This window comes from Haematobia irritans, chromosome 5 (assembly GCF_050003625.1).
Source record: "Haematobia irritans isolate KBUSLIRL chromosome 5, ASM5000362v1, whole genome shotgun sequence".
Classification (NCBI taxonomy): domain Eukaryota; kingdom Metazoa; phylum Arthropoda; class Insecta; order Diptera; family Muscidae; genus Haematobia; species Haematobia irritans.
This window is the reverse complement of record NC_134401.1, coordinates 92066898-92092082: the sequence shown is the minus strand read 5'-3', so window position 1 is coordinate 92092082 and position 25185 is coordinate 92066898. Positions and strand designations below refer to the sequence as shown.

Below are 25185 nucleotides of genomic sequence, written 5' to 3'. Positions count from 1 at the left end.
GAAAGGGAGAAATTAAGAATCCAACGATTTCAGCCAAATGGAGCATAGGGTTATCGTTCTAATCTGCAAAAACACAATAAAAGACAACGTATTGCGATATGGTTCAAAAACATAAAAACAGACAAACTTCAAACTACACTGAAACATTTCTCACGGCCCATAGAGCATGCAAATAAAATTTGGTCCATTGGGTTTTGACTATATCGATCACAAGCATACACTCCATTTTTATTTAATGTCAAAATTATGTTTGATATTCTACCATAAAAAACTTCTCTCATTACTTACGGACTGTATAGCCCTCTACAATAAACCTGGCAACTACCTTGTCACTATATACGGTATCCAATGTAAAATTAAACTTTACATGCGGTGTGTAGTTCGGAAATAATATGTTGCTGATACTATAGTTGGTCAAGGTGTATAAGTAGTTCTGGAAATAAAATGAATTAAAACCATTTATGCTATACATGTATATTATTAATTAAATTTTCTATATATATACTTACAGCTTTCATGGGACATTCGTAAGGCATATTAGTTGTCTTCCATAATTCTGTCATAAGAGACTTCATTATAGGGTTTGTCGCAGATGAACCCAAAAAGTTACAAATATTAAATTTAATATCCAAAAACTTTACTGCCTTCGGATTATTCAATAGGTTTGCATATATATAGATATGGAACTGGACATTTTCTCCTATATTGCGATCATACATAAACTCCACATTGAGAAGATAATCGCTAGGGCCCACCATTTTGGCATTACAATTGTGGAGTAGCATAATCGAATCATACTTACTGCATGTTACATTTTCCACAACAAGAGTAAAACGTCTTTTTGCAGCCTAATTGTAAATACAATAGAGTGTAAGTCGGTGTAGGTTTAGGAAATTTAAGTGTTAACATTGATAATATGGCTAAAATAATGTTCAAGGGATGATAGTTTTTGCAATTACACATGTGTAACTTTAAAATGGATGCAACGTCCAATTGGAGACAATACTCATTGAATGCATCTATGAAGAAAGTAAAATTTGGATGATACAATTTTTTTATCCACCACCTTTGGATAGTGATGGCAAATATTTGCCCAAAATGAGTGTCAAACTGTTTTTGCCGGAGCTCTTTCGAAATATCTGGATACGGTTTTTGGAAAATACTCCTATTATGATTTATATATCAAATATGAGCTAAAAATGTTCGCTAGTTTGACTGTGGCGTTGAATTATTTTTATACCCTGCTCCACACTGTGGAACAGGGTATTATAAGTTAGTGCATATGTTTGCAACATCCAGAAGGAGACGAGATAGACACATGGTGTCTTTGGCAAAAATGCTCAGGGTGGGTTCCTGAGTCGATATAGCGATGTCCGTCTGTCCGTCTGTCCGAGAACACATTTTTGTAATCAAAGTCTAGGTCGCAGGTCGGTACAAGTATGTGTTTTGGCTCAGAATAGATCCCTATTGATTTTGGAAGAAATCGGTTCAGATTTAGATATAGCTCCCATATATATATATATTTCGCCCGATATGCACTTATATGGCCCCAGAAGCCAGAGTTTTACCCTAATTTGCTTAAAATTTTGCACAAGAAGAACAATTAGTACTATAGTCAAGTGTGCCAAATTTTATTGAAATCGGTTCAGATTTAGATATAGCTCCCATATATATCTTTCGCCCGATATGCACTAATATGGACCCAGCAGCCAGAGTTTTATACCGATTTGCTTGAAATTTTGTATTAGCATAACACTTAGTCGTATAGTCAAGTGTGCAAAATTTGATTGAAATATATGAAATGAAATGATATGAAATATATATTTTTCGCCCGATATGGACTTATATGGCCCCAGAAGCCCGAGTTTTGGCCGAATTTGGTTGAAATTTTGCACTAGGAGTACAATTAGTAGTATAGTCAAGTGTGCAAAATTTGATTGAAATCGGTTCAGATTTAGATATAGCTTCCATATATATTTTTCGCCCGATATGGACTTATATGGCCCCAGAAGCCCGAGTTTTGGCCCAATTTGGTTGAAATTTTGCACAGGGAGTAGATTTAGCATTCTAGCTATGCGTGCCAAATTTGATTGAAATCGGTTCAGATTTATATATAGCTCCCATATATAGCTTTTGCCCGATTTACACTCATATGACCACAGAGGCCAATTTTTTGCCCCGATTTAGTTGAAATTTTTCACATGGAGTAGAATTAGTATTGTAGCTATGCCTGCCAAATTTGGTTGAAATCGGTTAAGATTTAGATATAGCTCCCATATATATGTTTTACTGATTTCGACAAAAATGGTCAAAATACCAGCATTTTCCTTGTAAAATCGCCACTGCTTAGTCGAAAAATTGTAAAACTGACTCTAATTTTCCTAAACTTGTAATACATATATATCGAGCGATAAATCATAAATAAACTTTTGCGAAGTTTCTTTAAAATTGCTTCAGATTTAAATGTTTCCCATATTTTTTTTTTTACTAAAATTGTGTTCCACCCTAGTGCATTAGCCAACTTAAATTTTGAGTCTATAGATTTTGTAAAAGTCTATCAAGTTCTGTCCAAATCAAGTGATATTTAAATGTATGTATTTGGGACGAACCTTTATATAGCACCCAACACATTTGACGGATGTGATATGGTATCGAAAATTTAGATCTACAAAGTGGTGCAGGGTATAATATAGTCGGTCCCGCCCGACTTTAGACTTTCCTTACTTGTTTTGATTTCGCTCAAATATTTTCCCAGTGTAAGCATACCGAAAGACCATAAAACCCTATCCATCTGTTGGTCTGTATATCTGTCGTAATCACACTACAGCCTTCACTAAGGAAACTATCGTGCTGAAATTTGGCATAAGCTTGTTATTTTGTCTGCAGGCAGGCCAAGTTCGAGGATGGGCTATACCTGCCCATGTTTCGATATAGCCCCCATATAAAACGATAAGACGATTTGTCTTCATGATCATATAGACACTGCTAAGTTCATCCTATTTTATTGAAATTGAAAATCTAAAAGTATTTTAATTTCGTAGAGAGCTGTGCTTAGCTTGGTATATATCGGTTCATGTTTTGATATAGTCCCCATCCGGAGGATCTCCCGATTTTACTTCTTGAAGCCAATTTTCATCCGTTTATAATATTACTATTTACTTCTACAAAATCATTGGACTTAAAATTTAAGCGGCTAACGCCCTGGAACGAAACACAATGTTAGTAAAAAATAAAAAAAAAAAAACAAGTATATACGGCCGTAAGTTCGGCCAGGCCGAAGCTTATGTACCCTCCACCATGGATTGCGTAGAAACTTCTACTGAAGATTGTCATCGACAATCGAATTACTTGGGTTGCGGTAACACTTGCCGATGGCAAGGGATCTTAAAACTTCCTAACACCGTACTATATACCACATAGTCCATACGTGGTATATATTAAACTAAAAAGGCCGATTAAATATGTATATAATTAAGTTTAAAGTTTCTATAGAAATAAAATTTTGACAACATTTTCTATAGAAGTTAAATTTGGAAAAAAAAATGTCTATAGAAATAAAATTTTGACAAAATTTTCTATAGAAATAAAATTTTGACAAAATTTTCTATAGAAATAACATTTTGACAAAATTTTCTATAGAAATAACATTTTGACAATGTTTTCTATAAAAATAAAATTTTGGTAGGTTATTTTTGGCTCGAGTGGCAACCATGATTATGAACCGATATGGACCAATTTTTGTGTGATTGGGGATCGACTATATATAACTATAGACCGATATGGACCAATTTTGGCATGTTTATTAGCGGCCTTATACTAACACCACGTTGCAAATTTTAACCGGATCGGATGAATTTTGCTCCTCCAAGAGGCTCCGGAGATCAAATCTGGGGAACGGTTTATATGGGGGCTGTATATAATTATGGACTGATATGGACCAATTCTTACGTGTTGGTTAGAGACCACATTCTAACACCATGTTCCAAATTTCAACCGGATCGGATGAATTTTACTCCTCCAAGAGGCTCCGGAGGACAAATCTGGGGATCGATTTATATGGGGGCTATATATAATTATGGACCGATATGGACCAATTTTGGCATGGTTGTTAGAGACAATATACTAACACCACGTACCAAATTTCAATCGGATCGGATGACTTATATTAACACCACGTATCAAACTTCAACCGAATTGGATGAAATGTGCTCTTCCAATAGGCTTCGCAAATCTGGGGATCGGTTTATATGGACGCTAAATATAATTATGGACCGATATGAAACAATTTTTAAATCTTTATCAGGGACCATATATTGACACCACGTACCGAATTTCAATCGGATCGGATGAAATTTGCATTCCAAGAGGATCCGCAATCCCAATCTGCATTTTGGTTTTTGCTGGTTATCTGGTTTAGGATAAAACAAAAAAAAACCGAGAAGAGTTTTATACCCTCCGCCATAGGATGGAGGGTATTCTAATTTGTGACACTGGAAGTCGGAGACCCTCGTTTCCTGCCACGACGTATAATATTAGCGAATGAAGAATATTTAATAATAATGAGTTACATGTTAGTTATAAAATGAATTTGAAATATTATATTGTAAGCTAATTTCCTATAACCTAGCGTAAATAATTGGATAAAGCAAGTTGCAGTTCTAACCAACAACACCACAGGTGGACATCAACTATTACGTTTAAAGGTAAACAAGTTGCCCTTAGAACTAGGGTTTTTTCCCGGGAACGGGATCCCGGGAATTCCCGGGAAATTGCTATTTTTTCGCTCCCGCTTTCCCGGGAATGAAGTGCGGGAATTCCCGGGAAATTTTCTTTACAATATTTTATGTATAATAGAGGGTTTTATATGGCAAATGACAGTTGAAATCTAGTTAAAGTGGATTTTGGAAGTGTAATGTGAATAACTATGGTAGTAGTTGTCTTGTGCAACATACATAGTCGTGGGTTCTAATCCAGAATCCAACGGGCTCCCAATTGTTAAAAAGAAGTTTGCACTTGTCATATTTCTCCAATTAATGAATTATTGATAGAAACGAGCTCGAGCTCTCTGTAAACCGACATTCCGATAGACTGGAAGACCTTTAAAAACAACGGGACATTTTACCTTATGTATCTCACGTTGGCAATTGCATAATTTCAAAATTTCAAATTATTGCAAGTATGTTTTTTTATAAAATAAGAAAATTTCAACCTTTTTTTTAAGATAGTTACTTTAATTTCAAATTTATTCCTTATAAACATTAGGCTTGGAATCTATTAAAATTGGGGTTTAAAGCATACGACAACTGAAATCTAGTTAAAGTGTATTTTGGAAGTGTAATGTGAATGTCGTATTACATGGTAGTGTTTCCCTTCTGGGAATATTGGCTGCATATGTGCATTTATTGACCAGTTTAACGATGGTGAAATCGAAATAAGTTTCTTTCATTTCCAAAGAGTTTTTTAGTGTTACAAAAAATCCCACTATATTAATAGTGTTCTTTCGAAAACTATACTGAAAGAGACTGCCTTAACCATTGTCAAAATGTTTTGTATTAAAAACAAGTAAGGAAAGTCTAAAGTCGGGTGGGGTCGACTATATTATACCCTGCACCACTTTGTAGATCTAAATTTTCGATACCATATCACATCCGTCAAATGTGTTGGGGGCTATAATAAAGGTTTGTCCCAAATACACACATTTAATTATCACTCGATCTGGACAGAATTTGACAGACTTCTACAAAATCTATAGACTCAAAATTTAAGTCGGCTAATGCACTAGGGTGTAACACAATGTTAGTAAAAAACAAGTAAGGAAAGTCTAAAGTCGGGCGGGACCGACTATATTATACCCTGCACCACTTTGTAGATCTAAATTTTCGATACCATATCACATCCGTCAAATGTGTTGGGTGCTATATAAAGGTTCGTCCCAAATACATACATTTAAATATCACTTGATTTGGACAGAATTTGATAGACTTTTACAAAATCTATAGACTCAAAATTTAAGTTGGCTAATGCACTAGGGTGGAACACAATTTTAGTAAAAAAATATGGGAAACATTTAAATCTTAAGCAATTTTAAAGAAACTTCGCAAAAGTTTATTTATGATTTATCGCTCGATATATATGTATTACAAGTTTAGGAAAATTAGAGTCAGTTTTACAACTTTTCGACTAAGCAGTGGCGATTTTACAAGGAAAATGTTGGCATTTTGACCATTTTTGTCGAAATCAGAAAAACATATATATGGGAGCTATATCTAAATCTTAACCGATTTCAACCAAATTTGGCAGGCATAGCTACAATGCTAATTCTACTCCATGTGAAAAATTTCAACTAAATCGGAGCAAAAAATTGGCCTCTGTGGTCATATGAGTGTAAATCGGGCAAAAGCTATATATGGGAGCTATATATAAATCTGAACCGATTTCAATCAAATTTGGCACGCATAGCTAGAATGCTAAATCTACTCCTTGTGCAAAATTTCAACCAAATTGGGTCAAAACTCTAGCTTTTAGGACCATATTAGTCCATATCGGGCGAAAGATATATATGGGAGCTATATCTAAATCTGAACCGATTTCAATAAAATTTGGCACACTTGACTATAATACTAATTGTTCTTCTTGTGCAAAATTTTAAGCAAATTAGGGTAAAACTCTGGCTTCTGGGGCCATATAAGTGCATATCGGGCGAAATATATATATGGGAGCTATATCTAAATCTGAACCGATTCCTTCCAAAATCAATAGGTATCTATTCTGAGCCAAAACACATACTTGTACCAAATTTGAAGTCGATTGGGCTAAAACTGCGACCCAGACTTTGATTACAAAAATGTGTTCACGGACAGACGGACAGACGGACATCGCTATATCGACTCAGGAACCCACCCTGAGCATTTTTGCCAAAGACACCATGTGTCTACCTCGTCTCCTTCTGGGTGTTGCAAACATATGCACTAACTTATAATACCCTGTTCCACACACCCAGAGAAGGAATATGATCACCTCAAACATGTTTTAAGAGCAAATTGTTATTTTTGGGTGGTGACCATGTAACATGGTTTTCGCAACCATGTTATTTTCTCGGAAATCATGTATCTGATTTCGGCAAGCAGGGTATATTTGACGAGAAAATAACATTTTAGTGGCAAACATGTTACATGGTCACCACACAAAAATAACATTTTGCTCTTGAAACATGTTTGAGGTGATCATATTCCTTCTCTGTGTGCAGTGTGGAGCAGGGTATAAATATGGGAAACATTTAAATCTGAAGCAAGTTTAAGGAAACTTGGCAAAAGTTTATTTATGATTTATCGCTCGATATATATGTATTAGAAGTTTAGGAAAATTAGAGTCATTTGTACAACTTTTCGACTAAGCAGTGGCGATTTTACAAGGAAAATGTTGGTATTTTGACCATTTTTGTCGAAATCAGAAAAACATATATATGGGAGCTATATCTAAATCTGAACCGATTTCAACCAAATTTGGCACGCATAGCTACAATGCTAATTTCCTGTGCAAAATTTCAACTAAATCGGAGCAAAAAATTGGCCTCTGTGGTCATATGAGTGTAAATCGGGCGAACGATATATATGGGAGCTATATCTAAATCTGAAACGATTTCAATAAAATTTGGCACACTTGACTACACTACTAATTGTATTCCTAGTGCAAAATTTCAACCAAATTGGGGTAAAACTCTGGATTCTGGGACCGTATTGGTCCATATCGGGCGAAAGATATATATGGGAGCTATATCTAAATCTGAACCGATTTCAAACAAATTCGGTGTGCATATTTATAATGTTAATTCTACTACCTGTGCAAGATTTCAACTAAATCTGAACAAAAGATTGGCCTCTGAGGCCATAGGAGATTAAATCGGCCGTAAGCTATATATGAGAGCTATGTCTGAATCTGAACCGATTTGACTGATATTTTGCAAAATTTACGAGACTCACAAAATATCCCATTATACGAAATTGGAAGATCGGTTGATAAATACGTCATTTATGCCCAGATCGGGTATAAATATATATGTCAGCTATATCTAAATCTGAACCGATTTTTTCCAAAATCAATAGGCATCGTCTTTGAGCCGAAACAGACCCTATACCAAATTTTAGGACAATCGGACTAAAACTGCGAGCTGTACTTTGCACACAAAAATACATCAACAGACAGACAGACGGACAGACAGACAGACAGACAGACAGACAGACAGACAGACAGACGGACATCGCTAAATCGACTCAGAATTTAATTCTAAGACGATCGGTATACTAAACGATGGGTTTCAGACTTTTCCTTCTTGGCGTTACATACAAATGCACAAACTTATTATACCCTGTACCACAGTAGTGGTGAAGGGTATAAAAATATGGGAAACATTTAAATCTGAAGCAATTTTAAGGAAACTTCGCAAAAGTTTATTTATGATTTATCGCACGATATATATGTATTAGAAGTTTAGGAAAATTAGAGTCATTTTTACAACTTTTAGACTAAGCAGTGGCGATTTTACAAGGAAAATGTTGGTCGAAATCAGAAAAACATATATATGGGAGCTATATCTAAATCTGAACCGATGTCAACCAAATTTGGCACGCATAGCTACAATGCTAATTCTACTCCCTGTGCAAAATTTCAACTAAATCGGAGTTAAAACTTGGCCTCTGTGGTCATATGAGTGTAAATCGGGCGAAAGCTATATATGGGAGATATATCTAAATCTGAACCGATTTCAACCAAATTTGGCACGCATAGCTACAATGCTAATTCTACTCCCAGTGCAAAATTTCAACTAAATCGGAGTTAAAAATTGGCCTCTGTGGTCATATGAGTGTAAATCGGGCGAAAGATATATATGGGATATATATCTAAATCTGAACCGATTTCAACCAAATTTGGCACGTATAGCTACAATGCTAATTCTACTCCCTGTGCAAAATTTCAACTAAATCGGAGTTAAAAATTGGCCTCTGTGGTCATATGAATGTAAATCGGGCGAAAGCTACATACGGGAGCTATATCTAAATCTGAACCGATTTCAACCAAATTTGGCACGCAGACGGACAGACAGACAGACAGACAGACTGTGCAAAATTTCAACTAAATCGGAGCAAAAAATTGGCCTCTGTGGTCATTTGAGTGTAAATCGGGCGAAAGCTATATATGGGAGCTATATCTAAATCTGAACCGACTTCAATCAAATTTGGCACGCATAGCTATAATGCTAGTTCTACTTCCTGTGCAAAATTTCAACTAAATCGGAGCAAAAACTTGGCCTCTGCGGGCAAATGAGTGTAAATCGGGCGAAAGCTATATATGAGAGCTATATCTAAATCAGAACCGATTTGGCTGATATTTTGCAAGTTTTTCGAGACTCATAAAATATTCGGATGTACGGAATTTGAGGAAGATCGGTTGATATACACGCCAATTATGACCAGATCGGTGAAAAATATATATGGCAGCTATATCTAAATCTGAACCGTTTTTTTCCAAAATCAACAGGGATCGTCTTTGAGCCGAAACAGGACCCTATACCAAATTTTAGGACAATCGGACTAAAACTGCGAGCTGTACTTTGTACACAAAAATACATCAACAGACAGACAGACGGACAGACAGACAGACAGACAGACAGACAGACAGACGGACATCGCTAAATCGACTCAGAATTTAATTCTAAGACGATCGGTATACTAAACGATGGGTCTCAGACTTTTCCTTCTTGGCGTTACATACAAATGCACAAACTTATTATACCCTGTACCACAGTAGTGGTGAAGGGTATAAATATTTCGTAGTTTAGTATGATTTATGGCTGAATTAAGAGAACAACGTAATATATATTGTTAGTTATCCAGAGAGCGCCTTATAACCGTAGCTTTAGGCGATTTCTAATTTATTCAAATGTCTAAATGTATTCCACATCAAAGCAGGTTTCCCTTTGACCGGGATCCCGGGAAATTCGAAAAAAATTCCCGCTTTCCCGGGAATGCAAAAAGTCCGGGAAAAAGAAAACCCTACTTAGAACGCATGCTGGGGAAAAGTATAAAAAGGTATGCATTTTGTAAGATCTGGGTCAGTCAGTCAGCAGCCGACAAGGAGGTAACACCAACGAAGTGAGTGAGTATCTTAGTAGATATATTTTGGAATTGTGGAATATTGTAAATAATTCAGCTAGAGGTGTGCGATCACTCTAGCCACGTGTTCTTACTTTTTCTCATTCTTTCCTATTCCACAGCTAGAGGTGTGCGACCACTCTAGCTACGTGTTCTTACTTTTCCTCATTCTTTCCTATTCCACAGCTAGAGATGTGCGATCACTCCTGTTCCTCAGCGAGAGGTGTGCGATCACTCTAGCCACGTGTCCCCACATTACCTCATATTTTCTTATTCCTTAGCTAGAAGTGTGCAATCACTCACGTGTTCCTCCATTTTCCTCCTTCTACCCTATTCCTCAGCTAGAGGTGTACAATCACTGAAGCTACGTGTTCCTCCATTTTCCTCATCCTCTTCTATTCAACAGCTAGAGGTGTGCGATCGCTCTAGCCACGAGTTACTCCATTTTCCGCTTTCTATTCTATTCCTCAGCTAGAGGCGTGTGATCACTCCAGCCACGTATTCCTACGTAACCTCATTCTCTCCCATTCCTCAGCTAGAGGTGTGCAATCACTCTAGTCACGTGTTCCTGCACTTTCCTCCATCTATCCTTTTCATCAGATAGAGCTGTATGATCACTCTAGCCTCGAATACCTCCATTTTCACGTTGTTTTCCTATTCTCAGCAAGGGGTGTGTGACCACCCTAACCACGTCCAGAGACCCACACGTTGACCGAAATCCGATTTTCAGTACCTTCCGTCTCACACCGCCAAAGATCTATAGAAATAGTGTTCACCTCTCCTCTCGCAGTCATACCCACAGCCAGGAGGGTTTCATAAGATCTGACACAACCACCCTCTCCTACTAAATTCTAACTTTGTAATAAAAAAAATTCTCACGACAATTAATTTAAAAGTGTAATAACCGTGTCGCCTCCTTATCTCATTATATCCTGCGACACACTGTGGAACAGGGTTAGTGCATATATTTGCAACACCAAGAAGGAGACGAGATAGACATATGGTGTCTTTGGCAATATTGCTCAGCCGACTAGCCACGTATTTTTACTTTTTCTCATTCTTTCTTATTCCACAGCTAGAGGTGTGCGACCACTCTAGCCACGTGTTCTTACTTTTCCTCATTCTTTCCTATTCCACAGCTAGAGGTGTGCGATCACTCCTGTTCCTCAGCGAGAGGTGTGCGACCACTCTAGCCACGTGTCCCCACATTACCTCATATTTTCCTATTCCTTAGCTAGAGGTGAGCAATCATTGTAGCCACGTGTTCCTCCATTTTCCTCACCCTCTTCTATTCAACAGCCAGAGGTGTGCGATCGCTCTAGCCACTTGTTCTTCATGAAATCCTATAGTACCTCATTCTCTTCCATTCCTCAGCTAGAGGTGTGCGATCACTCTAGCCACGAGTTCCTCAATTTTCCGCCTTCTATTCTATTCCTCAGCTAGAGGCGTACGATCACTCCAGCCACGTATTCCTACGTAACCTCATTCTCTCCCATTCCTCAGCTAGAGGTGTGCAATCACTCTAGTCACGTGTTCCTCCAATTTCCTCCATTTATCCTTTTCATCAGATAGAGCTGTATTTCACGTTGTTTTCCTATTCTCAGTAAGGGGTGTGCGACCACCCTAACCACGTCCAGAGACCCACACGTTGAGCGAAATCCGATTTCCAGTACCTTCCGTCTCACACCGCCAAAGATCCACAGAAATAGTGTTCACCTCTGCTCTCGCAGTCATAACCACAGCCAGGAGGGTTTTATAAGATCTGTCACAACCATCCTCTCCTACTAAATTCTAACTTTGTAATAAAAAAATTTCTCACGACATTACCCTATTACCTTAAAACTGTAATAACAGGGTCGTCTCCTTATCTTATTATACCCTGTGCCTCACTGTGGAACAAGGTATTATAAGTTAGTGCATATGTGTGCAACACCCAGAAAGAGATGAGATAGACCTATGGTGTCTTTGGCAATATTGCTCAGGGCCGGCCCCTGAGTCGACCTAGCCATGTCTGTCCGTCCGTCTGTCCATCTGTCTGTGAACACATTTTTGTAATCAATCGACTTCAAATTTGGCACAAGTATTTTGAGTCAGAATAGAACCCTACTGATTTTGGAAGAAATCGGTTCAGTTTTGGATATAGCTCCCATATATATCTTTCGCCCTATATCTACTAATAATGTCCTAGAAGCCAGAATTTCAGCCGATTTGCTTTACATTATGTACAACGAGTGTAATTGATAGTGTCGTAAAGTGTACCGAATATATGGCCCCAGAAGCCAGAGTTTTGCCCTGATTTACTTTAAATTTTGTACAGAGAGTAAAATTAACATGCTGGATATGTCCTTCGCCCGATTTATGACAGCAGAGGTCAAATTTGTAATCCGATTTTCGTAAAATTTTGCACAGTGAGTAGAATTAACATTGTACCTGTGCATGCCAAATTTAGTTGAAATTGGTTCCGATTTAGATATAGCTCCCATATATATCTTTCCACCGATTTTCACTCATATGACCGTTGTAATCCGATTTACGGAAAATTTTGCATACGGAGTAGAAATAATATAGTAACTATACACGCTAAATTTGGATGAAATCGGTTCAGATTTAGATATAGCTCCCATATATATATATATATGTTTTTCTGATTTCGGCAAAAATGGCCAAAATACCAACATTTTCCTTCTAAAAGTCGAAAACTTGTAAAAGTTACTTAAATTTTCCTATTCTTCTAATATGTATCTATCGGCCGATAAATCATAAATACACTTTTGCGAAGTTTCCTTAAAATTGTTTCATATTTAAATGTTTCCCATATTTATAGCCTGCGCCACACTGTGGAACTAACTTTGTGTTCCACACCAGGGCATTAGCCGATTTAAATTTTAAGTCTATAGATTTTGTGGAAATCTAACAAATTTTGTCCAGATCGAGTCTGATTTAAATATATGTATATGGGAACCAAATCCTTTATATATAGCACCCAACACATTTGACATATTTGAAATGGTATCGAAAATGTGGTTTTATAAAGTGGTGCAGGGTATAATATAGTCGGCCCCGCTCGACTTTAGACTTTCCTTAATTTGTAGAATAAATTTCTGTGAAGTACCACAGCCTCCGAGAATCTTACCCCAGACAAGGTCGGGAAAACCCGTCGTTGCAAACTTTATCATTCCGTTAAATTTTCTTGAATTTGTTGAAAAATATTTACTTATTTTTGTGATGTCGGCGTGATGTCAGCGTTTGTTTGTACTGCTTAGTTAAAAATAATCTAAATTTTCTAAATTAAACCAAAATTGTTCTTCCTGGTGGGTTCATTGTTTTTTCAGTTTAGTATGTGAATGTGAATTAAATGAACTTGCCACTACACTTACCAGAGCCAATGACATGAACATTAACAAGAGAATGGTTGATCTGTTTCCAAGCATTTGACTTCAAATCCGACTTTGCAAATGCTTTGGTTATGTCAATTTCAAGATGAAAACTAATCGCTGACAATATTTTTGGTAAGCTTTTCACGGCCATGACTTTGATATTTTTTTTGTAATGCCTATATTAACTTCATCAATTAATTTCAATTTAGTTAATAAATTGTGTTTGAACAGTACTTTCAATTGCCATGAATATTTTAATGATAGTCCAGACGATTCCCTTCATGCAAACACACACAGTTTAATTTAGCAATTAACCATTAAAAATGGTAAAATGGCCAAGGGCAAAATACTACTTTCGGTAAATCGGAGTAATTTGGTTTACGTTTCGTTATTTTACGGTGTAAGACCACAGTTGGCAGAATTATATAAAAAAAAAACAAGTATATACAGTAGTAAGTTCGGCCGGGCCGAATCTTAAATACCCACCACCATGAATCAAATATAATAGTTTCCTTTGAAAACTCTTCGTCGGTGCGGGTATCTCCCAAGCAGATCAATTCAACCAGTACACTTCCCGAAGATAAATTTAAAGATTCTACCTATAAAGACTAGATCAGATTCTGGGTTTATAAGAACTAATTTTGTTTGAATTTTAGAGGAATATCGTGTAAATGATGAAAAAAATCTTGATTTGAAATATTAAATCTGTAGATTTTTACCGTCATTTTTTATACCCACCACCATTGAATGGTGATGGGGGTACAATAAGTTTGTCATTCCGTTTGTAACACATCGAAATATCGATTTCCGACTATATAAAGTATATATATTCTTGATCAGGGAGAAATTCTAAGACGATATAAGCACGTCCGTCTGTCTGTCTGTTGTAATCACGCTACAGCCTTCAATAATGGCGCTATCGTCCTGAAATTTGGCACATATTCGTGTTTTGTTTGCATGAAGGTCAAGTTCAAGATGGGGTATATCGGTCCAAGTTTTGATATAGTCCCCATATAAACCGACCTCCCGATTTGGAGTTTTGGGCTTTTAAAAACCGTAGTTTTTATCCAATTTGCCTGGAATTGAAAATATAGATTATCACCGAAATGGTGATAATCGGTCCATGTTTTGGTATAGTCCCCATATAGACCGATTTCCGGATTTTACTTTTTGGGCGTCTAGAAACTGTATTTTTTATCCGATTTGCCTGAAATTGAAAATCCAGAGGTATTATAGGACAAAAAATTGGTGTTGGAAATAGACCGATCTCCCGATTTTACTTCTTGGGCGTCTAGAAACTGTATTTACTACTCGATTTGCCTGAAATTGGAAATATAGAGGTATTTTGGGACCATAAATAGGTGTGCCGAAAATGGTGAGTATCGGTCCATGTTTTCGTACAGCCCCCATATAGACCGATCTCCAGAGTTTACTTCTTGGGCGTCTAGATACTGTATTTTCTATCCGATGTGCTTGAAATTGAAAATCTAGCGGTATTTTAAGACCACAAATAGGTGAATCGAAAATGGGGAGTATCGGTCGAGGTTTTGATATAGCTCCTATATAAACCGATACCCCGATTTGGGGTCTTGAGCTTCTAGAAACCGTAGTTTCTAAATTGGAAATCTAGATGTATTTTAGGACCACAAATAGGTGTGCAGAGAATGGGGTGTATCGGTCCATGGTTCGGTGTAGCCCCCTATAGACCGATCTCACAAATTTACTTCTTGGACTTCTAGAATACGTCGTTTTTATCCAATTTACCAGAAATTAGAAATCTAGAGGTACTTTAGGATCATAAAAAGGTGTGTCGAAAATGGTCCGTATCGGTTAAAGTTTTGGTATAGCCTCCTTATAGACTGATCGCCCGATTTTACTTCTTGGGCTTCTAGAATTCGTAGTTTTTTCCCAATTTCTCTGAAATTGGAATTCTAGTGTTTTTATATAGCCCCCATACAGACCTACCTCCCGGATTTATTTCTTGGGCTGCTAGAATCTGTAGTTTTTATCCACTTTGCCTGAAAATGTAAATATACTGGTATTTTAGACCCTCAAAATTTTGTATCGCACTTATTTCTACCGGTCCATTATGTAAGACATTGATCGATCGACCGATTTCAAATACCAGAATATTTACAATTTCAGGCAAATCAGATAAAAACTACGGTTTCGATATTTCGCTGTGTTACAAACGGAATGACACTATTCTACGGTGGTGGGTATAAAAAGTTAAAACTACCCATTAAAAATATGAAAAAAGCATGTCATAAAAAATTGAATGAAAAGAACTTCCCGTGTAGTTAAAAACAAGTATATACGGCCGTAAGTTCGGCCAGGTCGAAGCTTATGTACCCTCCACCATGGATTGCGTAGAAACTTCTTCTAAACACTGCCATCCACAATCGAATTACTTTCTTCTTCTTCTAAATTGTATGTAAGTCCATACGTAGTATATATTAAATAAAAAAGATCGATTAAATACGTATATAATTCAGATTGGCAAAATTTTCTATAGAAATAAAATTTTCACAAAATTTTCTAGAGAAATAAAATTTTGACAAAATTTTCTATAGAAATGAAATTTTTACAAAAGTTCTATAGAAATAAAATTTTAACAAAATTTTCTATAGAAATAAAATTTTGACAAAATTTTCTATAGAAATAAAATTTTAACAAAATTTTCTATAGAAATAAAATTTTGGTAGATTATTTTTAGCTCGAGTGGCAACCATGATTATGAATCGATATGCACCAATTTTGGTATGGTTGTTAGCGGCCATATAAACACCACGTTCCAAATTTGAACCGGATCGGATGAATTTTGCTCCTTCAAGAGGCTCCGGAGGTCAAAACTGGTGATCGGTTTATATTGGGCCTATATATAATTATGGACCGATGTGGGCCAATTTCTGCATAGTTGTTAGAGACCATATACTTACACCATGTAACAAATTTCAAACGGATCGGATGAAATTTGCTTCCCTTAGAGGCTCCGCAAGCCAAATCGGGGGATCGGTTTATATGGGGGCTATATATAATTATGGACCGATGTGGACTAATTTTTGTATGGTTGTTAGAGACCACATACTAACACCATATACCAAATTTCAGCCGGATCGGATGAAATTTGCTCTCTTAGAGGCTCCGCAAGCCAAATCGGGGGATCGGTTTATATGGGGCTATATATAATTAATGACCGATGTGGACAAATTTTTGCATAGTTATTAGAGACCATATACTGATACCATGTACCAAATTTCAATCTGATCGGATGAAATTTGCTTCTCTTAGAGGCTCCGCAAGCCAAATCTGGGGATCGGTTTATATGGGGGCTATATATAATTATGGATCGATATGGACCACTTTTGGCATGGTTGTTAGTGATCATATGCTGGCACCATGTGCCAAATTTCAGCAGGATCGGATGAAATTTGCCTCTCTTAGAGGCTCCGCAAGCCAAATCGGGGGATCGGTTTATATGGGGGCTATATATAATTATGGACCGAGATGGACCAATTTTTGGATGGTTGTTAGAGACCGTATACTAACACCATTTACCAAATTTCAGCGGGATCGGATGAAATTTGCTTCTCTTAGAGGATCTGCAAACTAAATTTGGGGGTCTGTTTATATGGGGGCTATACCTAAAAGTAGACCGATATGGCCCATTTGCAATACCATCCGACCTACATCAATAACAACTACTTGTGCCAAGTTTCAAGTCGATAGCTTATTTCGTTCAGAAATTAGCGTGATTTCAACGGACGGACGGACGTGGCTAAATCGACTCAGAATTTCACCACGACCAAGAATATATATACCCAGCAAAAAAAAAGAGCGTCGCCATAAAAGTAATGAAAATGTTCTTTTTGGATCCGGAAGTGGTGCAAAATTGACGCAGAAGCGATGAATTTAACATGGGCTTGTCATAGGACAGAAGTCCTCCATTTCAACAGCCGGTGCACTGAATTTGCATCACTTCTTTAGGTGTGATCCGAATTCAATATTTTGGGTGTAAATTAAAAAATTCTGCGATATTTTGTCAAATAAAAATTTTTATAATTTTTGATAATTTTTAATGGATTCTAACGCTTGTCTGAAACGTTTGACCTCAAATATAGTCAAAAATTCACAATTTTTTCACATTGGATTTAGCATTTCTTTCGACAAAATTTAAATAATTTGTATCATTTTATTAATTCTTAAACTGTTTTTAACCAATTTGAAAAAAAGTTAAAACTACCCATTAAAATATGAAAAAAGCATGTTATAAAAAATTGAATGAAAAGAACTTCCCGTGTAGTTAAAAACAGACCATCATTGGGAGTACGTCTTCTGGAAGTGCTTTTAAAGTCGTGCCTTTGGAAGAACTTCCAAATTTTTTTGCTGGGTACTTTATGGGGTCTTAGAGCAATATTTCGGTGTTCCTATGGTTGAAGGTATTAAAATCGGGCAATGGGTAAGTCGCCCTTACTGACCAAATATCCAAAAATAAAGTAGCGGGTCTTTGTCTAGATGAACCCCCCCCCCCCAACGATCTCTGAATATTTCAAACAAATCGAAGAACTTAATTTGCTAAAAATATGGAGTTCCCCCTTTCCGGCCACATATCAAAAAGTCAAGTTCCCCATATTAATTTGATAACCTCCCCCAACGTCCTCCGAAATTTCAAGTAAATCGGAGAAGTTTAGTTTTTCACTGTATTTTCAAAATGTAGGGTAAGAGGGAAGTTCCTCTTCCCGACCAGATATACAAATCCCGACCAGATAAAAAAAAAGATTCAATGTCCTTAAAATACAAATGCGAATTTTGCTTAGCATATAAGACGCATGTCTCTAATATAGAGTTTGTTTCCTAGTCCGAAAGTCAATAAACTTTTCAATGAAGTTGTTTTGTCCTTGTAGTTAAGTGATTCGACTTAAAACTGGGTATCTTTATATGACTAACGACAACTTTGCTTTATTAACTCTGAAAAAATTATTTTAAAGGCGTTTTTCTTGATACATGACATAATTTTTTATCGTTAACACATTTTTAATGGACTTTGATAGTAGATGAATAAAAAAAGCTGAAAAAACGGATGAATTAAAATTTGCTTCCTGCAATCGAGTACGGAACACTTACATTTAAAAGAGAATTGTGTCTTACAGTTGTCCTTACTTCAATTCTGCGCTTCTTTGGCTCAGAATTAACACCAAATCATTAGTATTAAAACAATCCCTTGGAACCTTGGGAATGCTTTTGTCAGTGTAGATTTATTTATTTGCGAACTGTCGTACCTTCCAGGAAAAATCGTCCAATGATCTTCTTACTATCGTAGGTATCCATGCTGAAGTTGAATTTTATATATTGTGTGTAAATGGGTAAAATTTTGGAACTGAAACTGAAGTTGGACAAAGAGTATAGATAGTTCTGGAATTCAATAAAAATCAAATGATGTAGAGCTAACACTTTAACAAAAATTCGTACGCCTTTACTTACTACTTTCATAGGACATTCATAAGGCATGTTACTTGTCTTTCGAATTTCTTTCATAATCGTCTTTATTATGGGTATTGATGTGGATGTACTCAAAAAGTTGCATATATTCAATTTAAGATCCAAAAACTTTACAGCCTTTAAACCTTGTTGGGGGGTGAAATATATACGAATATGAAATTCAGCATTTTCCTTTAAATTTCGCTCAAACATGAAGTCCATATTCAGAGTGTAATTACTGGGTGACAACATGTTGTAATCGCAATCGAATTGTTTCATCGTCGAACCATATGTGGTGCAGTTTACATTGTCCAGTATGAGATTAAAACGTCGTTTTGCAGCCTATTTAGGAAAATAAATGGTTGTTACAGTATGTATAGGGTTAGACATATGAAATGGAACCAAGTTTATCGCCATTGACATGTGATTATTATCTATTGTAAATATACACCTCGTAGTTATGCTTTTGGACTCCAAATTTTCGAAGCAGTTCCAAGTTTTTTTTAATAATTCATTTTAATAATTCATTCATTTTTTTAATAATTAACAAGTATATACGGCCGTAAGTTCGGCCAGGCCGAATCTTATGTACCCTCCACCATGGATAGCGTAGGAACTTCTACTAAAGGCTGTCATCCACAATCGAATTACTTGGGTTGCGATAGCACTTGCCGATGGCAAGGTATCGTAAAACTTTTTAACACTGTCTTCTAAATTGTAAGTTAGCCCATACGGGGTATATATTAAACAAAAAAAGGCCGATTAAATACGTATATAATCTAGTTTGACAAAATTTTCTATAGAAATAAAATTTTGACAAAATTTTCTATAGAAATGAAACCTTGACAAAATTTTCTATAGAAATAAAATTTTGACAAAATTTTCTATAGAAATAAAAATTTGACAAAATTTTCTATAGAAATAAAAACTTGACAAAATTTTCTATAGAAATAAAATGTTGACAAAATTTTCTATGAAGTAAAATGTTGACAAAATTTTCTACAGCAATACAATTTTGACAAAAATTTCTATAGAAATAAAATGTTGACAAAATTTTGTATAGAAATGAAATTTTGACAAAACTTTGTATAGAAATAAAATGTTGACAAAATTTTTTACAAAATTTTCTATAGAAATAAAATTTTGACAAACATTTCTATAGAAATAAACTTTTGACAAAACTTTCTATAGAAATGAAATTTTAACAAAACTTTCTATAGTAATAAAATTTGACAAAATTTTCTATGGAAATAAAGTTTTGGTAGATTGGTTTTGGCGATATGGACCAATTTTTGTGTAATAAGTCATCGGCTATATATAACTAAAGACCGATATGGACCAATTTTTACATGGCTGTTAGAGGCCATATATTGACAAAATGTATCAAATTTCAACCGTATCGGATGACTTTTGCTCCTCCAAGAGGTTCCGGACGTCAAATCTGGGGACGGTTTATATGGGAACTATATATAATTATGGACCGATATGGACCAATTTTTGCATGGTTGTTAAAAACCATCTACTAAGACCACGTACTAAATTTCAACCGGATCGGATGAATTTTGCTCCTCCAAGAGGCTCCGGTGGTCAAATCTGGGGATCGGTTTATATGGGAGCTATCTATAATTATGGACCGATATGGACCAATTTTTCCATGGTTGTTAGAGGCCGTATACTAACATCAGGTACCAAATTTCAACCGGATCGGATGAATTTTGCCCCTCCAAAAGTCTCCGGAGTTCAAATCTGTGGATCGGTTTATATGGGGGCTATATATAATTATGGACCGATATGGACCAATTTTTGCATGGTTGTTAGAGACCATATACTAACATCAGGTACCACATTTCAATCGGATCGGATGAATTTTGCCCCTCCAAGAGGCTCCGGAGGTCAAATCTGGGGATCGGTTTATATGGGGCCTATATATAATTATGGACCGATATGGACCAATTTTTCCATGGTTGTTAGAGACCGTATACTAAGACCACGTACCAAATTTCAACCGGATCGGATGAATTTTGCTGCTCCGGGAGGCTCCCCAAGCCAAATTTGGGGATCGGTTTATATGGGGGCTATACGTAAACGTGGTCCGATATGGCCCATTTTCAATACCATCCGACCTACATCAATAACAACTACTTGTGCCAAGTTTCAAGTCGATAGCTTGTTTCGTTCGGAAGTTAGCGTGATTTCCACAGACGGACGGACAGCCGGACAGACGGACGGACGGACAGACGGACAGACGGACGGACGGACGGACATGCTTAGATCGACTCAGAATTTCACCACGACCCAGAATATATATACTTTATGGGGTCTTAGAGCAATATTTCGATGTGTTACAAACGGAATGACAAAGTTAATATACCCCCATCCTATGGTGGAGGGTATAAAAAGGCCGATTAAATACGTATATAATCTAGTTTGACAAAATTTTCTATAGAAATAAAATTTTGACAAAATTTTCTATAGAAATGAAACCTTGACAAAATTTTCTATAGAAATAAAATTTTGACAAAATTTTCTATAGAAATAAAAATTTGACAAAATTTTCTATAGAAATAAAAACTTGACAAAATTTTCTATAGAAATAAAATGTTGACAAAATTTTCTATGAAGTAAAATGTTGACAAAATTTTCTACAGCAATACAATTTTGACAAAAATTTCTATAGAAATAAAATGTTGACAAAATTTTGTATAGAAATGAAATTTTGACAAAATTTTGTATAGAAATAAAATGTTGACAAAATTTTTTACAAAATTTTCTATAGAAATAAAATTTTGACAAACATTTCTATAGAAATAAACTTTTGACAAAACTTTCTATAGAAATGAAATTTTAACAAAACTTTCTATAGTAATAAAATTTGACAAAATTTTCTATGGAAATAAAGTTTTGGTAGATTGGTTTTGGCGATATGGACCAATTTTTGTGTAATAAGTCATCGGCTATATATAACTAAAGACCGATATGGACCAATTTTTACATGGCTGTTAGAGGCCATATATTGACAAAATGTATCAAATTTCAACCGTATCGGATGACTTTTGCTCCTCCAAGAGGTTCTGGACGTCAAATCTGGGGACGGTTTATATGGGAACTATATATAATTATGGACCGATATGGACCAATTTTTGCATGGTTGTTAAAAACCATATACTAAGACCACGTACTAAATTTCAACCGGATCGGATGAATTTTGCTCCTCCAAGAGGCTCCGGTGGTCAAATCTGGGGATCGGTTTATATGGGAGCTATATATAATTATGGACCGATATGGACCAATTTTTCCATGGTTGTTAGAGGCCGTATACTAACATCAGGTACCAAATTTCAACCGGATCGGATGAATTTTGCCCCTCCAAAAGTCTCCGGAGTTCAAATCTGTGGATCGGTTTATATGGGGGCTATATATAATTATGGACCGATATGGACCAATTTTTGCATGGTTGTTAGAGACCATATACTAACATCAGGTACCACATTTCAATCGGATCGGATGAATTTTGCCCCTCCAAGAGGCTCCGGAGGTCAAATCTGGGGATCGGTTTATATGGGGCCTATATATAATTATGGACCGATATGGACCAATTTTTCCATGGTTGTTAGAGACCGTATACTAAGACCACGTACCAAATTTCAACCGGATCGGATGAATTGTGCTGCTCCGGGAGTCTCCCCAAGCCAAATTTGGGGATCGGTTTATATGGGGGCTATACGTAAACGTGGTCCGATATGGCCCATTTTCAATACCATCCGACCTACATCAATAACAACTACTTGTGCCAAGTTTCAAGTCGATAGCTTGTTTCGTTCGGAAGTTAGCGTGATTTCCACAGACGGACGGACAGCCGGACAGACGGACAGACGGACGGACGGACAGACGGACGGACGGACGGACATGCTTAGATCGACTCAGAATTTCACCACGACCCAGAATATATATACTTTATGGGGTCTTAGAGCAATATTTCGATGTGTTACAAACGGAATGACAAAGTTAATATACCCCCATCCTATGGTGGAGGGTATAAAAATTACACGATTTGTTGAATAGTAAAGACTTCATTGACCACACCCTATATTACATAAACTTCCCATAACTTACCTGTGTTGACCTGACGATGCCATCCTGTAGCACTAACAAAACAATTAATACGCTCTTCAATGACATCTTCCTCCATATAAATTATTCCAAATACTTTGAGTTCAATTTTAATATTGGAAACTTTTTCAAAACAGTTTTGGATACAATATATATGTTGAGATTTTATCGGTTTTATGATCCATAGCATTAAAATTGTTTTGTAATTTTCTCATAAATCATAAGCCTAAATCATTTTAATTTAGCATTGTAACTCACGGAAATAGAAATCATGAAAATGTAAAATTAGATTGTAGTCTGACCTACTGATTATATGATTCCGATATCTGTGTATTGAGGAGAAACCGAGTATTCGGTTTCTCTTAAACGGTTAATAAATAAGGGCATTATGGCCTAATTTTGGAAATTGGGCGATGATTATATAAATTGGAGCTATATCTTAACCTAAACCGATTTGGATGATATTTAGTAAGGTTGGTAAATAATTAAGGTTATTATGACCAAATTCTAGAAAATCGGGCGATACATATATTTGCACAGAGAATAAAGATTGGTTGTGATAACCGAATTTATTGCCAACCTCCTTTTGGCAGTTGCAGCAACTAACTGTTGGTAGTTGTGATACCCGATAAATTCGGTCGTCTCAATCGAATTATGGGAAATCCAACTAATACTATACATGGGGTTGGTTGTATTAGACAATGAAATTGGTCGTTGTCCCTTGTTCATTTGGTTGTATCACTCAACTTTACTAGCATCTTAACCGAATTGAAAATTAATTTTTCCTCAAAATATTGTATTTTATTTATATTTTTAAATGATAGAAAGGTACATAAAATAACTTTATACCTAAATACAATACATTGATAACAATTTAAAACAATGATCACTATTAAAGGCAATTGGAGTTAAATCCTTGGAGCTCTTCGTTCAGTAGTATTTATAATTGGAGTCCGAACTGAGTACATAGTGGTATATCAGAAAAATTGGCCAACACATCCCGTCTAAAACCACAACAAATTAAATCAGAAAATTAGAGTGTAGTTTTAAAAAATAAATAAGAATCTACTCGTCATGGTCACTTCCTTTTGGGTTTCACAGATAAACGGCAGATGTGGAGATGATCTTTAAAGTCGTTATCATTGTTTTCGCACAATAAAATTGTTCCACATCTAAAACATAATACAACTCAATCTGCATTTGATCCTAAACAATTTAAGATGCGCACTATTTATCTAACTGGTAGCATTGAGTATCCTCAAGCCTGCGCGAGTTGTTCGTGAAAATGTTTGAGTGGCACTCCACCAAGGACTCAAATAAACATAGATATGGCTGAAAAATAATCCGTTTCCTGTGGTTTTTACTTTAAATTAAAAAAACACGTTTTCCTTCAACATTGAAGAATTAGTAATAAATTGTTTGACATTTAAAAATATTTCCAAAGGAATTCGGCTCTGAAAACCAATTGTTAGTGCTGAATACTAAATGACAGTTATAAAAGATTTATAAGGTTGGTTGTGCGTATCGAATTCGATAAAACATTTTCGTAAGAGTGGCAATTAGTTCAGACAACTATTTGAATGGTATTACAAACAAAAATCTATAATAATAAGCGCCAAATGGAAACAGAAACGAAATAATGGTTGTAAATAAAGTAAATAGATTGACACAACTGTGATTTCATTGTAAATGCAGAATTTTCATTACAACAATCGATTTTCAACTAATATCTTCTCTGTGTGTGCGACCTATATCTACATTTGATCAACATTTTTATACCCTAAACCATATAGTGGTCAGGGTATAAAAAGTTTGATCGGCCAAAAAATGTGCCTACCAGAAATATTGATTTTAGACCCCATAAAATATATACCGATCGACTCAGAATCACCTCCTTGGTGTCCGTCCGTCCGTCTGTCCATGTATTTGTTGTTCTCAGGATTCCGGTCGGACGACCGCTATTGAATCTGGAAGAAATCGGATCAAATTTAGATATAGCTCCCATATATATGTATCGCCCGATTTCGACAAATGGGGTCACGTTGCGCTGTTTTTCACCAAATTTAGCAGAA

The 25185-nt window shown here is 36.0% G+C and overlaps 2 protein-coding genes across 2 annotated transcripts; both read right to left on the bottom strand.

The window, feature by feature from the left end:
* Nucleotides 1-280: 280 nt before the first annotated feature.
* On the bottom strand, nucleotides 281-758 carry LOC142239920 (uncharacterized). The gene is made up of 2 exons (XM_075311660.1): nucleotides 510-758; nucleotides 281-433 (listed from the first exon to the last, which is right to left on the bottom strand). The coding sequence occupies exons 1-2, from the start codon at nucleotides 756-758 to the stop codon at nucleotides 281-283; spliced, it is 402 nt and encodes a 133-aa protein (XP_075167775.1).
* Nucleotides 759-18784: 18026 nt separating this feature from the next.
* LOC142239919 (uncharacterized) lies at nucleotides 18785-23192 on the bottom strand. Its single transcript, XM_075311659.1, has 4 exons — nucleotides 23117-23192; nucleotides 19406-19437; nucleotides 19007-19345; nucleotides 18785-18937 (listed from the first exon to the last, which is right to left on the bottom strand). The coding sequence occupies exons 1-4, from the start codon at nucleotides 23190-23192 to the stop codon at nucleotides 18785-18787; spliced, it is 600 nt and encodes a 199-aa protein (XP_075167774.1).
* Nucleotides 23193-25185: the final 1993 nt, after the last annotated feature.